At 41.1% G+C, this 12,160-nt stretch overlaps 1 protein-coding gene across 1 annotated transcript; it reads left to right on the top strand.

Annotated features, from left to right (window-relative positions):
* Positions 1-863: 863 nt before the first annotated feature.
* Positions 864-2,426, top strand: LOC105894555 (cytochrome c oxidase subunit 8B, mitochondrial). The gene is made up of 2 exons (XM_012821109.3): positions 864-1,071; positions 2,054-2,426. The coding sequence occupies exons 1-2, from the start codon at positions 952-954 to the stop codon at positions 2,150-2,152; spliced, it is 219 nt and encodes a 72-aa protein (XP_012676563.1). The 5' UTR covers positions 864-951; the 3' UTR covers positions 2,153-2,426.
* The last annotated feature ends 9,734 nt before the right edge of the window (positions 2,427-12,160 follow it).

The following is a 12,160-nucleotide window of genomic DNA, read 5'->3' as shown; positions in this document are numbered from 1 at the left end:
AATAGCCTACATGCCTGTGTGAATGGCCAATCGAATTTTGTGGGCTCATTCAATGGCCCAAAGTCAGTCGTAAGATAACACTACAACAAGCTACAGCATGTTTTGCTCTGTTCCTCTGACCTGATTTGGTCTATCTTCAAAATTAATTTTGTTTTTAAATCCTTATGTAACAAATTTACAAAATTCAAATGGTCCTCTTTTACCTGTTGAAGCGGCCAAATCATTAAATTTTTCGCTACTTCAGACAGATTGTACAAAGGCTTGGACCCCGATGATTGTTGCTTGCGGCTATATTTAAACATATTATTATGAAAGTGTATAGTCCTGTTATAAATGTCCTTAGTTTTAGGCATATATGTAATAATAATAATTCATTTAATTTGTAACGCACTCTTCATTCAGAAGAATCTCAGAGTGCCATGTAGCATTTACTATGGTTTTCAAACACATTCTTGCCTTCAATTAGTAATTCTACGTTTATATACACATGCATATTTTTCAAATACAATGAAGCTTATATTGTTACTCGTGTATACAAGTACATTTCACAAAATGCTCATATTAAGCACAAGAATACATCTGCTATAAACTCACTCTCATCCTCATATTCATTAGATATGTCGCAAACGCGCAGAACTTCACTGCCACACGCACAAACTCCTTACATTTTCACTCAGAATAAGATATACGGCAAAGTCTTTGCCATAAACTTAATTAGTCAAGATAACACACTTTTCTTGGAACGGAAAATATCTTGTTATTTCACCTAATTTCTTGCTCGTTATCTCACTTTTTGTGACGGTCATACGTCTCGGTTGCATTAGGTCTCAAACTGCAACACCCACAATCCTCTTCTTACCCAGCATTCATCAGTGTGTGAGCTTGTCCTTCCATCTGTGATCTCTCTCCTACACCACACACTTTAGAGACGTTGCTAACGGCTACTTGAATATGTTGGGAATTGCAAGAGGACTCTCTGCGGTTCGCTCCGCACCCGTTGTGCGCAGTGTAACCATGTCTCAACGAGCCAATCTTTCTAACAGGGCAGCAAAAGACCCCCTTGGTCCAGCGGTATGTTTTCTTTATAAATGAGTTTGCGAAAGTAGCTGTTGGTATTGGCCTGCGCTCCGGTTATAGAAGCATGCTAAAGCAAACTTAACCACTGTGTTAGCAGAGGCCGTCTACGTAACGGCATCTATAAATTAGCAATAGCTAATGTTAGCAAGAAAGCGATACATGGAGATGAAACCTGTTAAACGTTGCATTAATAACCTGTTAAATAATCGACGTCCCAGCTGCACTTAAGCGTTTCCGACATCTAAATTAAGATTCCTCACATGATATGTGTCGTAACTAACCTTGCCATGATGGCTAACGTTACATTGCTAGCAGGAAATAAAGGTCATTAGCTGTGTAACATTAGTGTCACACAGAGTAGACATGTCTTTGAGTGTTATGTAACCTTATAACTAGCATGAGGTAATTCATTAATGTTAGTATTGTTGGTGAAATGTGTGTTTAATCTGTCTAATGAGGAGCCTGGATGTAAGAAATGTTTCCTGGCTGGGAAGCTAGTTTGGGGAACTTGCTAGCTTGCTGTCGCTCGTGATTATATCGCCTCTATTCCGAGATGGCAAACTGAATTACAGTTATTATTAATAATGTTATTAATGTTCGGGATCCTAGAGATGAACGAAATAGACAAAAAAAAACTATCCCCTGTGACATGGCTACCCAGCGATTTAGTAGTTAAGATTTCTATTAAACTGCCAATGTTAGTGGCAGATTATTGTGCAACTGTCAGTTAACGCCAACGTTACCTTTAAATTGTCTGGGTTACCTGGACTGGTGAGGGACTCATGCGACCTGGTGTTTTTGGGATCTATACTTATCTTTAGCTTCAGGCTTTTCAGTTCTCAGATGTAAAGCCAGATGCTTAGCATATCTGTTATGTATCCCCTTTCTGTAGTTACATATGACTGTCATTCCAGTAGAATAACTAGGAGAGTTTGTGCATTAGATTTATGAATATGTGTTTTATGTCCTTGTGTAGGAGACGGCAATTGGCCTCACAATGTTCGCGCTGGCAATCCTGGGCCCGGCAGGCTGGATCTTGGCCAATCTGGAAAACTACAAAAAGAAGAATGAATGAATGAGGGATCCAATCTCTCATGCTGCATCGACAGATACTTTCCTAGTTTTATTTCATTACAGACCAACATGGGACCATCAACTCACCCACCTCTGACGTCAGTGCGGATCAAATTTGGACCTTATCTACCTCCACCTCAACCAGTTTACTTTTTCACTCCAGTCTTCAAAACAGACAAGAAAAATTCCGGCACAATGACTTGATTTCAATTTCATCTGTTTTTACTCCCTTTGTGGAGCCTGTTACAGTAACAATAAAACTGTATTTAAACATTCGTTGGTTTATCAGTGATGAATATAACTATGTTTAGGGGTTTGCAGGCCATTTATTTATAGCACCACCGCTTCAAATTTAAAGCTGGGGCTAAGACTTGAGTGTGGAGTGGACTGTACTGCCACATTTGCCTTTACTTTTATCAAACAGCACTGAGCTTTGAGAGCCTGGCATTAAATGGCGATGAGTGGTTTATCAAGAGCAGTAGACTTTTCTAGAGCATTTCTGGCTGATTTTCAACAGTTCTATTAAATGGTGCATGGGTTGTTAGGTTAGTTTTCCTAGTTTCCCAGAAATGTTTTCATGAAAGTATTCATCATCATTATTATTATTATTTCCAGAGAGCTTCATGAGGGTTATGTGAGGTATCCTCCCTCACTCTCCACAGTGGCTTGATGAAGTGCACATTGATGCTTTAGTGTCTAAAAATGATTGAGGAAGCCCACTATCCTTGCAGTTCACTTTGGCCTCTCGGGCCAATTAACCAAGGTCCAGAGAGCCTGAATTGCTCACTTATTCTGCTGCCTCTACAGGGGATTATTATTATTACGACTTTTAGTGCGATTAATCATTAGAAACTAAAATATTCTCTCATCAGGTTTGAGGTTAGTTCCCTGATCAGTACATCTGGAGAAGTGCACCTCTGCAAACCGTCAGGAGAATGCATTCCTACAAGCTGTGTGGATGGTATTAAGGACAGTGACCTTGTATGTTTTTGCAAGGGGTTGTTAGATTTAGGTGAATTTCATATATCAGACTATAACTTCACCTACCAGACCAAATCTCAAATGTGCCCCATTCTTAGTTTGAATAGCACCAGGACAGAGCCATCATGATTGGCTCCTGGGCTTTTGTCTATGTTGAGAGCCATCAGACATGAATCCTGGCTTTTGTGTGTCTTGGAGCTAGAGCTATTAGACCCTGATTGTTGGCTTTTGGCTACAGCCACGACAAGATGGTTGAAACCAAACATATTAGCATCTATATGGCCATACCTGGCCATAGCCCTTGGTCAAGCACAGGGAATTCGTCAAAGAACAGAAGACTCTTTCAGGGTCATTGCAAGAAGAAATTAATTTCATTTAATGAAAACAATGCAATAACAATCATTCTGATGGGTTACTTAACCGTATTCTTTATAATGTGTTAAGGCACAAAAGACCCACATTTCAGTTCAGAGAGAAAATTGCAGCTGTACATCTGTCACTTTTTTTATTTGATCAATTTCCGCAAATTCCCAAAGCTTGGTTGTATAGGCGTATGTTTATTTAATCAGCACTTAAAGAATCATTATGGAGTTTTGGCCTAAAGCTAGCGAGCTACCCACCTTAAAAGCATAAAAGTGTAACACCAACCTGTGAAAAATCTTACATGAACAGGGGCCCTTGAACATTTACTACTCACACTCAACAGGAGGGGGAGCTAGTGTGCAATGCGTATCACTACACATCTTGGTGCTATGTTTTTGGCCTCAATTTAAAGCACAAAATCTTATGATCTGGCCAAATAGAATTCTGTTTTCCCACTCTCATCTATGTCCTCAGTGCACACATTAGCAGACCCTATTCCATGCAGGATCAGAAAAAATTGGCTGTTAACCAATATGTATACATGGATGAACACCTGATCATAAGGTTACAATTACTTACGATTAGGACTACTTCATATTACTATTTTTGTGTCTAATTACTACGGTCACTTGCTGTTTTGTATTTTCCACTCTCATATTATCGTTAATTATAATCGTTTCAGTCTCAGCCTTCATTTATTACTTTTTAGTCACGATCTGGACTGCTAAAAGTTCCGGTCTTATTTGACCACATCTTGTCTTGTTCTTTATTATTATTATTATTATTATTATTATTATTATTATTATTATTATTATTATTATTATGGTTCTCCATCTTGATTGAGACTAACATGGTCTGAACTGCAACACTGTTAATGTAATGCCCTGACACCATGGGGGTATAGGGTTTTAACTCTAACCTCTTGCTGGTCACAAGACAAGAAATAAACTTTAAAGCATTCATTACATCAGCAAAATGTGCTGAGTCATATTGGGATCCCTCAGTCATAGAATGACTTTAAAGAAAGTGCTGAAAATAGGGTTTAGGGTATCGCAACATGCACCCAGTTATTAAGGCTCCAATGCTTTATGATATTAGGTAACATCTCAAACAGCACTTACACCTGAGTTTAGGTTCTGTTTCATTGCTATCTTAAATCTGAATAGTCTCACAGTCAGTCGGAGTAGCGAGGTTTCCAGAGACCACCTGCTGGTGCTGTAGGTCTACACTGCCGCGAGTCTCTGTTGGCAAAAGGAGAACTGTTCCGCTATTCCTCACATATGAAAATGACAAGTGTAATATCACATTGGATAATGCACTGAGACGCACTAGGTATTTGTTGAGCTTTGACTCTCAACAATACTCAGTTTCAACATTGTTAAATGATTAAAGTATTATCAGTAGCATTTTAATGTATTTATGGTCCACTATGTATGAACATAACATAATCTGTAAAATAATAATAATAATAATAATAATAATGAAGAGAAATGGTCTGCCGTCCTTGGATGTTATGTTGCTGATGGCCCCTACACAAGTGAAAGATGACCGGCTCCCTGAGGCATCCTAGTACAATGGATCATGGCATCCCACTCGGACAAACCTGAACATCACAATGTCAAACATACAAAGTCAGAGACAGCGTGGGACTCAACTGAGAAGAGTAGCATTTTCTCATGTTGTGCTAAGGCTGCAGAATCTACTCACCATAACCCTTGTTAAGAGGGTGATTTGACACACAGGCGTAAATGGAAGATGCATAAAGTCATTTCTCCTAAGGAATGAATGTTATTCCAATGCAGGCCTACTATATCTGTTATACCGTCTAACGTGGTTCATCAGTTGATGTATTAAAAGTGAAATCCTGCATTAATGGGTTCAGCGACTTTTATGTAGTTTATGTGTTCGTTCCATAGACATAGGAGTATGGGCTGTGTTCAACCCCGACAAAACGCAGCAAGGGTGCCTGGTAATGTACATGATGATATAATAGTTGTTTAAGACTGTTTGATGAAATCTTAGGATTATTCAGTTTTTTCATTCTCTCACATTATTTTATCTATAATTTCCATGCGTATTTAGAACTTACCTCTTCATGGAACTGTTTTTGTAGACATTCATTTGTTTGTTTTTGTCTATATTTGTCTGTGCTCCATTCACTTTAGTTTGTCTTTGCCTGAACCGTGATCCATGCAGTGGCTGGTTCACATTACTGAGGAGGACACTGCTCAAGCAGAATTCATGGCCAATCCAAACCTTTCCTGGACAGTCTTAATATTTTTACATGGAGTATTACTCTTTTCAAAAACCTTTACACAGATGGATACATCTGACTGGCAGGGATGGTCTTTGGCAGTCAAACACAACACCATGTTTGCCAACCAACCCTTTTTGTGCCAGAACGAGTCCTTTACACCATCACACCTCTAGAATACAAATGCCATGATGGATGTTCTCGTGTGAGTTTTGAGTTCTGAATCCGTGTTCTTCCCTCAGCATGAAACAGTGTACTGGTATTCATAAGACCAGAATGTTCTTCAATTATTAAGCTTTATTCCGTATCCCGCCTAAACAGGTAATCTTTCATTTTCTCTTGTTTTGTTATTTGAAAGAAGAACTTAGTATAAGTGTCAACTGGCAGAAAAAAATGTGTTAATACTTGGGAAAGTTAGATGGTAATACTAAGAAGTATTGAAGTTTATTCCTGTTTTTTTTTCTTTTTTAACAATTTCAAATACCATTTGTTTTAGGCTGTTGGAGGATGAATAGGGGGACCTCCTTCAACACTGACCTGTTTTGAACGCTGTGCTGAGGATGGCTGGAAGTAGTCTGGACCCCTCCAGAAACATGTCAGGTAGTGCTGAGAAGACATTAGCGTCTATGGTGTGTCCAATCAAGTTTGACTGCACTGGCCGTCTAGTGGTAGGATTCAAAAATTCTTTCATGTTTTAACGTGCACGCATAGGGTGCCATTTGACAGTGTTGCTATTTTGAAGGAGGAAAAATTTGAGGGAATCATGCTTAAGGGAGTTAGGTAATGGCTTGGGGGGGCCACGTTGTCCAAGTACTGGAGCAGTGTATGGAAAATACATTTTGGAGTCACCATTGATTTAGTCTATGGATCCAGCAGTCAAGAACGCTGTTCCAACGGTCAAAGCAGGGAAGGAATGGAATCCACTACAAGCAGTTCAACATGCACAAGGCACATTACAGCATAGGGAGATCATTGAGCAGGTACAGAGGGGAAGAGCGGGGTTTGGGTTAGGTGACAGTTGGAAAGCATGTGGCAAGGCTACATTGCTTGAAAGGAGGCAGATGGTAACCTGCTTTGTTCACGAGGAAGAAGAGGAAACTAGATGAGCAGCACAGCTTTCTTAGGCAAAGCAAGGGCAATGGAGGAACTGGCATGATGTTGAGAAGAAGAAGATCAGCTGGAGAGAATTGTGGGCTATGGAAGTTAACCGCATTCAATTCTTTGTTGGAGCCACTTATGATGTCCTCGGCAGGACCTTAGTCAGTGTGTGGGTGGAGATAGAAGCTGCAAGTTGTGTATGCGTGTTGGCTCATTAAAACATATTCTGTCTGGGTATAAAACTAGCATGACCCAGGGTTGCTACATGTGGAGGTATAATCAGGTTTGAAAACCGTTGGCGTGTTTGTTTGAGGATAAACAAGTTGAGGTTAACTCTTTGTCGGTTAATGACAGGGACAGGAGCATTTCTTTTCTGTGAGAGGGGCAGAAAAGTGGATAGCTGGTAGGCATGTACAAACAGTACTGGCCAACGACGCCAAGCGTGGGATTGGGCTGAGTACTCTGAACTTCGAGGTCCACAGTGTATTGTATTGTGACTGCTATGAGACCAGACATGGTGTTGTATTCTGAGTGAGAGCACATTGTTTATCTTTATTGAGTTAATAATTCCCTTTGAAGATTCAATTGAACCCTTTGAAAGGAAGGAGCTCAAGTATGCAGAACTGGTAGCCAAAAGCGAGGGAATAACATTGGCAAGACCAGTGGAGATAGGTGTTAGAGACTTTGTTGGCAAGTCAACCACACTAAATCAACCACAACCCTTCTGTTGGATTTTGGTTTTGGAGGACGGCCCCTCGAAGGAGCTTTAAAGGAGTTGTCTGAGGCTGCTGATAAAGCAAGTCATATAGATTATGACTGAGGCACTCACAGACTACTTGGGGACATAAAAATGGACCTGTATTACGTGAAGAGGCCTGCTGTGGTGATGCTAAGGTGATACCTGCTAAGGTGATCAGGGTTCATATCCAATTTTATTAATTCCTAATTCCTCCCCTTACCTACCCAGTTTTATTCTCTGAGGGGTTACCCCACAACCTTCCCATCCCTTACCCCAGGCAGCCTTGACATGCCATAGCATAATGAGATTGATGTTTCGATAATTAGGCAGTGCATCACTCAGACACTGAGATTTCATGTGAAATCTTGTCGAGGTGTATCTGTTGTTGTCCCTGGTATTGACTGGTATCCTAACCCGTTGTGAGTATGGAGGGGGGTGGGTCTGGGATGCCTTCTGGAGGTGTGGTGGGCCCAATTCAATGAAACGCTGACGAAGGAAGTCATATTGGTATGATGGTCGTAATGCGACCGGTTTTCAATTTCAGTTGCAATTTCAGTCTCTGTTTCTCTGTAGAAAATGACTGTAGAAAAACAGTCACAGGTGTAGTGCTGAAATATGTGTATTTAGATATTCAGTCTGTAACCAGTTTGTCAGAGTTCTCTATGAAGTGCACTGTAACACTTTACCTGCAAAAGGCTAACAAAGACGTGAGTGTGTTAGATGTATCACCCTGGTGTGTAGTTAATGACTGGAAGTCTAACTATATAAATAGTTGTGTTTACCATTTGACACAAAAGTTAGATTTTGAAAAGGGATTATTGTGTTTTGAATGCACTATTTCATTTTTCAGGCGGTCCGCGGTGTTTTGCGTTTTGAGTTTTGAGTGTGCAGTTTTGTGAATTGTGTGTACAATAAAAAAAAAAATGGGCCTAGTTTCAGAAAACGTGTGTAAGCAGTTTCAGTAAAAAAAAAAAAATGTAAATGTGTTTTTGCTGTTGAGGATTCATTTGAACTAACATTTCAAATAGTATTGCCATCTAGTGGCACATACATGTACATTCACACAAGTTTCAAAACATTGACTCATTTTCTGCCCCCATCCTGACAAGAACAAACCACCACAAGGCAAAACTCCTCTCTTACACAACATGCACTTTGTGTTTAGGTGTGACAGACTGCCTCATAGCTATGACACCGCAGATCAGCGACAGTGGCACGCACACACTGGCACGCCCCGGCTGTCCACAGCCCACTGCTCATTCATCATGAGCAGGAGAGTGATTGCGCTTCTCTGCCACAGTAACATGCAGCACACCCATGAACAGATCTGATCAAGCAGTGCAATGTTCAGGAGGAACAGGACTAAGCAGGCATACATGGGAAGGGCCTTGCCTGGTTAGAAGGTCAATACTATAGACATGACAGCTCCTAACACCACTCATCCGGCCTAACGCGCCCTACACAAAGACATGGACAAACACCGTGTAGTTCATTCACATGGCTTGATGTGTGGGGCCTCGGGAGCCGATCAGTGGGAGATCGTGTTCCTGTCTTTGATCAACGTTTTGCATTGTTGCAGAGTGCAGAGTGTCTGACACTTCTAGGCTATAGGTCCTGCATCTACCTGTGCGGTAAAGGTTGTTCTAATGAGGGTGTGCAGTTCAAACACATGTGCGGTGTTTTCGCTGGGCTTGTAGTTAATGGCAGTGTGTGCTCCGCTGCAGCACGCTGTTGTGTGAATCTCTGAAGCATGGCTGTTAGCCGTCTCTCGTCTCACGGTCACACCTGGTTTGCGCAGTGCTATGCAGGCCAAGAAAAAAAAACGCTTCACTTTGAAACGCTCTGGTTGTTTCAACACAAACCACCCTCCCCCGTGAGATAATACTCTCTATGGAACAAAAAAAAAAAAAACGCCACGTGAAGCAAAAGTTCTGAATTAGCCATGTTGGAAATCAGCTCTCAGTTGTGCAGGGGTGTGCTGAAAAGGGGTGCAGTGTTAAATGATGTTAAAAGGAATTTGTACTGAGATGGTCTAGAATGCAAGCTAGATTTGCCTGGATAGTGTGTGTGTGTGTGTGTGTTCCCTCCCTTCTTCTATCAGTTATTGATATGAATGTAGCGAACATGCACACGCATGCAGGGTGTGTATGCTGTATGAGAAAGTACATTTGGTTGGTGTCGGAAGTTTTGCGCCACACACAAATCTGTATTTCAGTTTGGAGGACTGAAATACACAACTGTGTAGCCTGGTGCCTGTCTACAAGTGTTGATTCACTGCTGGTAGATAGCTCAATCCATGTCATCTTATGTTGTAGGAGCTTGTTCAATATGCTGTGTTTTACTTAAGCGTAACGTCTGAGTGTATTCCTATGATGAGAAGTGATCGTCACAGATCGAGCCTAGTTTCACAGAGGAACTGATTTGGCTCTCAGATCTCAGCTCTCTCCGATGTCATACAACTGTCTACGGTTAACAACAGTTGGATGCATTTGTATTTACGAGTCGTAAAAATGTCCGAATTTCTCAGTTTGTGTGTTTGTTCTATCAAGACTGATCGGACAGACCTGCAGAGACCCCATAAAAACCAAACAAACAGCGTGTGCGTGTCCTGCCTCCTCCATCATGGTATGCAGGTTGATCATACTTTGAACAGCATGAACATATTTGCTACATTGTTGCACCCATGACTGGAGAAAAACAGATACATTATAGATCTTATCACAGGCTTGGCCTGAGGCGAAGTGTCTTCTGGCGTGACACGCACGCTTTGGAGCGTGGGTTGGATTTTTTCTGCTTTTTAGGGAAACAGCTTTTCTCTTCTTTTCTTTCGTTTTTTTTCCCCTCCTTTTTTCCAAAAGAGTAACTGGCCCAAGGCCTGCTGTGAGAGTTCATGTGACCTTGTAGCAAAGCATGAATCAGATGTCCAAAATTGATGTGAATTGATGAATTCCAACCGAAATGCTGCATGTGAGAACTCTCATGAGGGTAACTAATCTTTCTTTACTTCTCACACTCAACTGGCAGTTGAACAAACTCCTCAAACCAGCGGTTAGCATTTCCCAAAACATGTGCTACATGCTTGGGTAGATCATTTTTTCAATTACATTATCAACTCAATTACAATAAACGACAAATCTATGATTGAGAGTGTGTCATCATCAGGCTTAGAACATGCAACTACGTGCTTGTGTAGTTGGCATCATGCAAATCAGTGTTCTTTTGTGGTGAGCATTAAAGGGCCATTGGCAACTTGTGGTAAATCCTGTTGGGTTTGCAAAAGAAGAAAAACAATCCCTATGACTCTGAGGTCGTATTAAATCTTTTTTTTTAATGCAGATTAAAAAATGGAAAACAAGCTTTGTATCGGAGACATCCGTTAGTACTTCTTGCACCACAACTGGGCCGACCGTGAGTGTCGAGAGGTTTGTCTCCAGACAATGACAATTTGCATACATAACTGGAAAACATATTCCTAAGGAGCACTTCCCACACTGAAATGACTATTACTAAGATTCACTCTATGGAGCAGTAGAATTCACTGCAATGTGCATGGCTAGGTAAAAAGGAAAAGACCTCTCCTGAGGTAATTGACTAATACACCCCATGCAGGTTGTTGCATGCACACCATCTATGTTAAGTAGGAGAGCTGTCATAGACTGGTTTTGTTCAAGCTTTTTTGTTTGGCAACTAAACTAAAACATTGTGAAGCATATGTTTCAGGTTTAAGCATGTCAGCGTTGACCAGAAAGAACAAAAACACATAAAAACTGATAGTTGATCAGGGGTCATCGGGGGAAAGACATGTGTCTGGTGGTGATGGAACCCAGATGAATGTCTTGGAAACGTCTCACAGGTCGGGAGGAATTGCCTGACACCGAGGCCCCAGCCTGTGCAGCTGGAGCCCTGGATGTGTGAAGCAGGCTAATAACTCCCTTTGGCGGCTTTTAAAAAACATGGCCCCCAATACACACTAACATGACCTCCCATGGACACATCTATTTCTCTGTCTCTCTTGCTCACACACACACAAACACACACACACACACACACACACACACACAGGTACTGCACACTGTGTAAATGCTTACGTGTCTTACCATTACTCAGACAATGTCATCATCTAAATATACTAACTAGAGGTGGTGTATTGCACACACATTTAACACATTGCTTGAAAACTGATCCATCTGACATTAACATACATTCCCCTTACACATGGGGGTGTGAACCACATCTCTAAGTCTCTAGAACTACCACACATACACACACACACACGCACACACACACACACACATATATATACACAGGGAGGGAAAGACAAAATAATGTGCTGCATAATAGTTCAACTTCATCTTGGATATGAGTCTTATCTTACTTCAAATGCAATGATCTGAGCCTCCATTAGACCTTGGAGGCAGTGGGACTAAACTAACATTTGAGCGCTTATAGTACTCACTTGTGTTATAGTGCTGGTATGGTCAAGCTGACATCTAAGCCTGCAATGCTTGGGCCAGATGGAGATTTTCCTCATGGTAACCGTGGTGATTGATTGCACTCTCCAACATTTGCAGACT

The sequence above is a fragment of the Clupea harengus genome, chromosome 8 (assembly GCF_900700415.2).
Source record: "Clupea harengus chromosome 8, Ch_v2.0.2, whole genome shotgun sequence".
Taxonomy (NCBI): domain Eukaryota; kingdom Metazoa; phylum Chordata; class Actinopteri; order Clupeiformes; family Clupeidae; genus Clupea; species Clupea harengus.
The sequence above is the reverse complement of the archived record's forward strand: the minus strand, read 5'-3'. Positions and strand labels throughout refer to the sequence as shown.

What these genes read in the sequence shown, in the direction of transcription:
- LOC105894555 (XM_012821109.3), top strand. Translation starts at nt 952, where the DNA reads ATGTTGGGAATTGCAAGAGGACTCTCTGCGGTTCGCTCCGCACCCGTT. An exon ending in AAGACCCCCTTGGTCCAGCG is followed by an intron (nt 1,072 to 2,053) that starts GTATGTTTTCTT and finishes GTCCTTGTGTAG; the next exon opens with GAGACGGCAATTGGCCTCAC.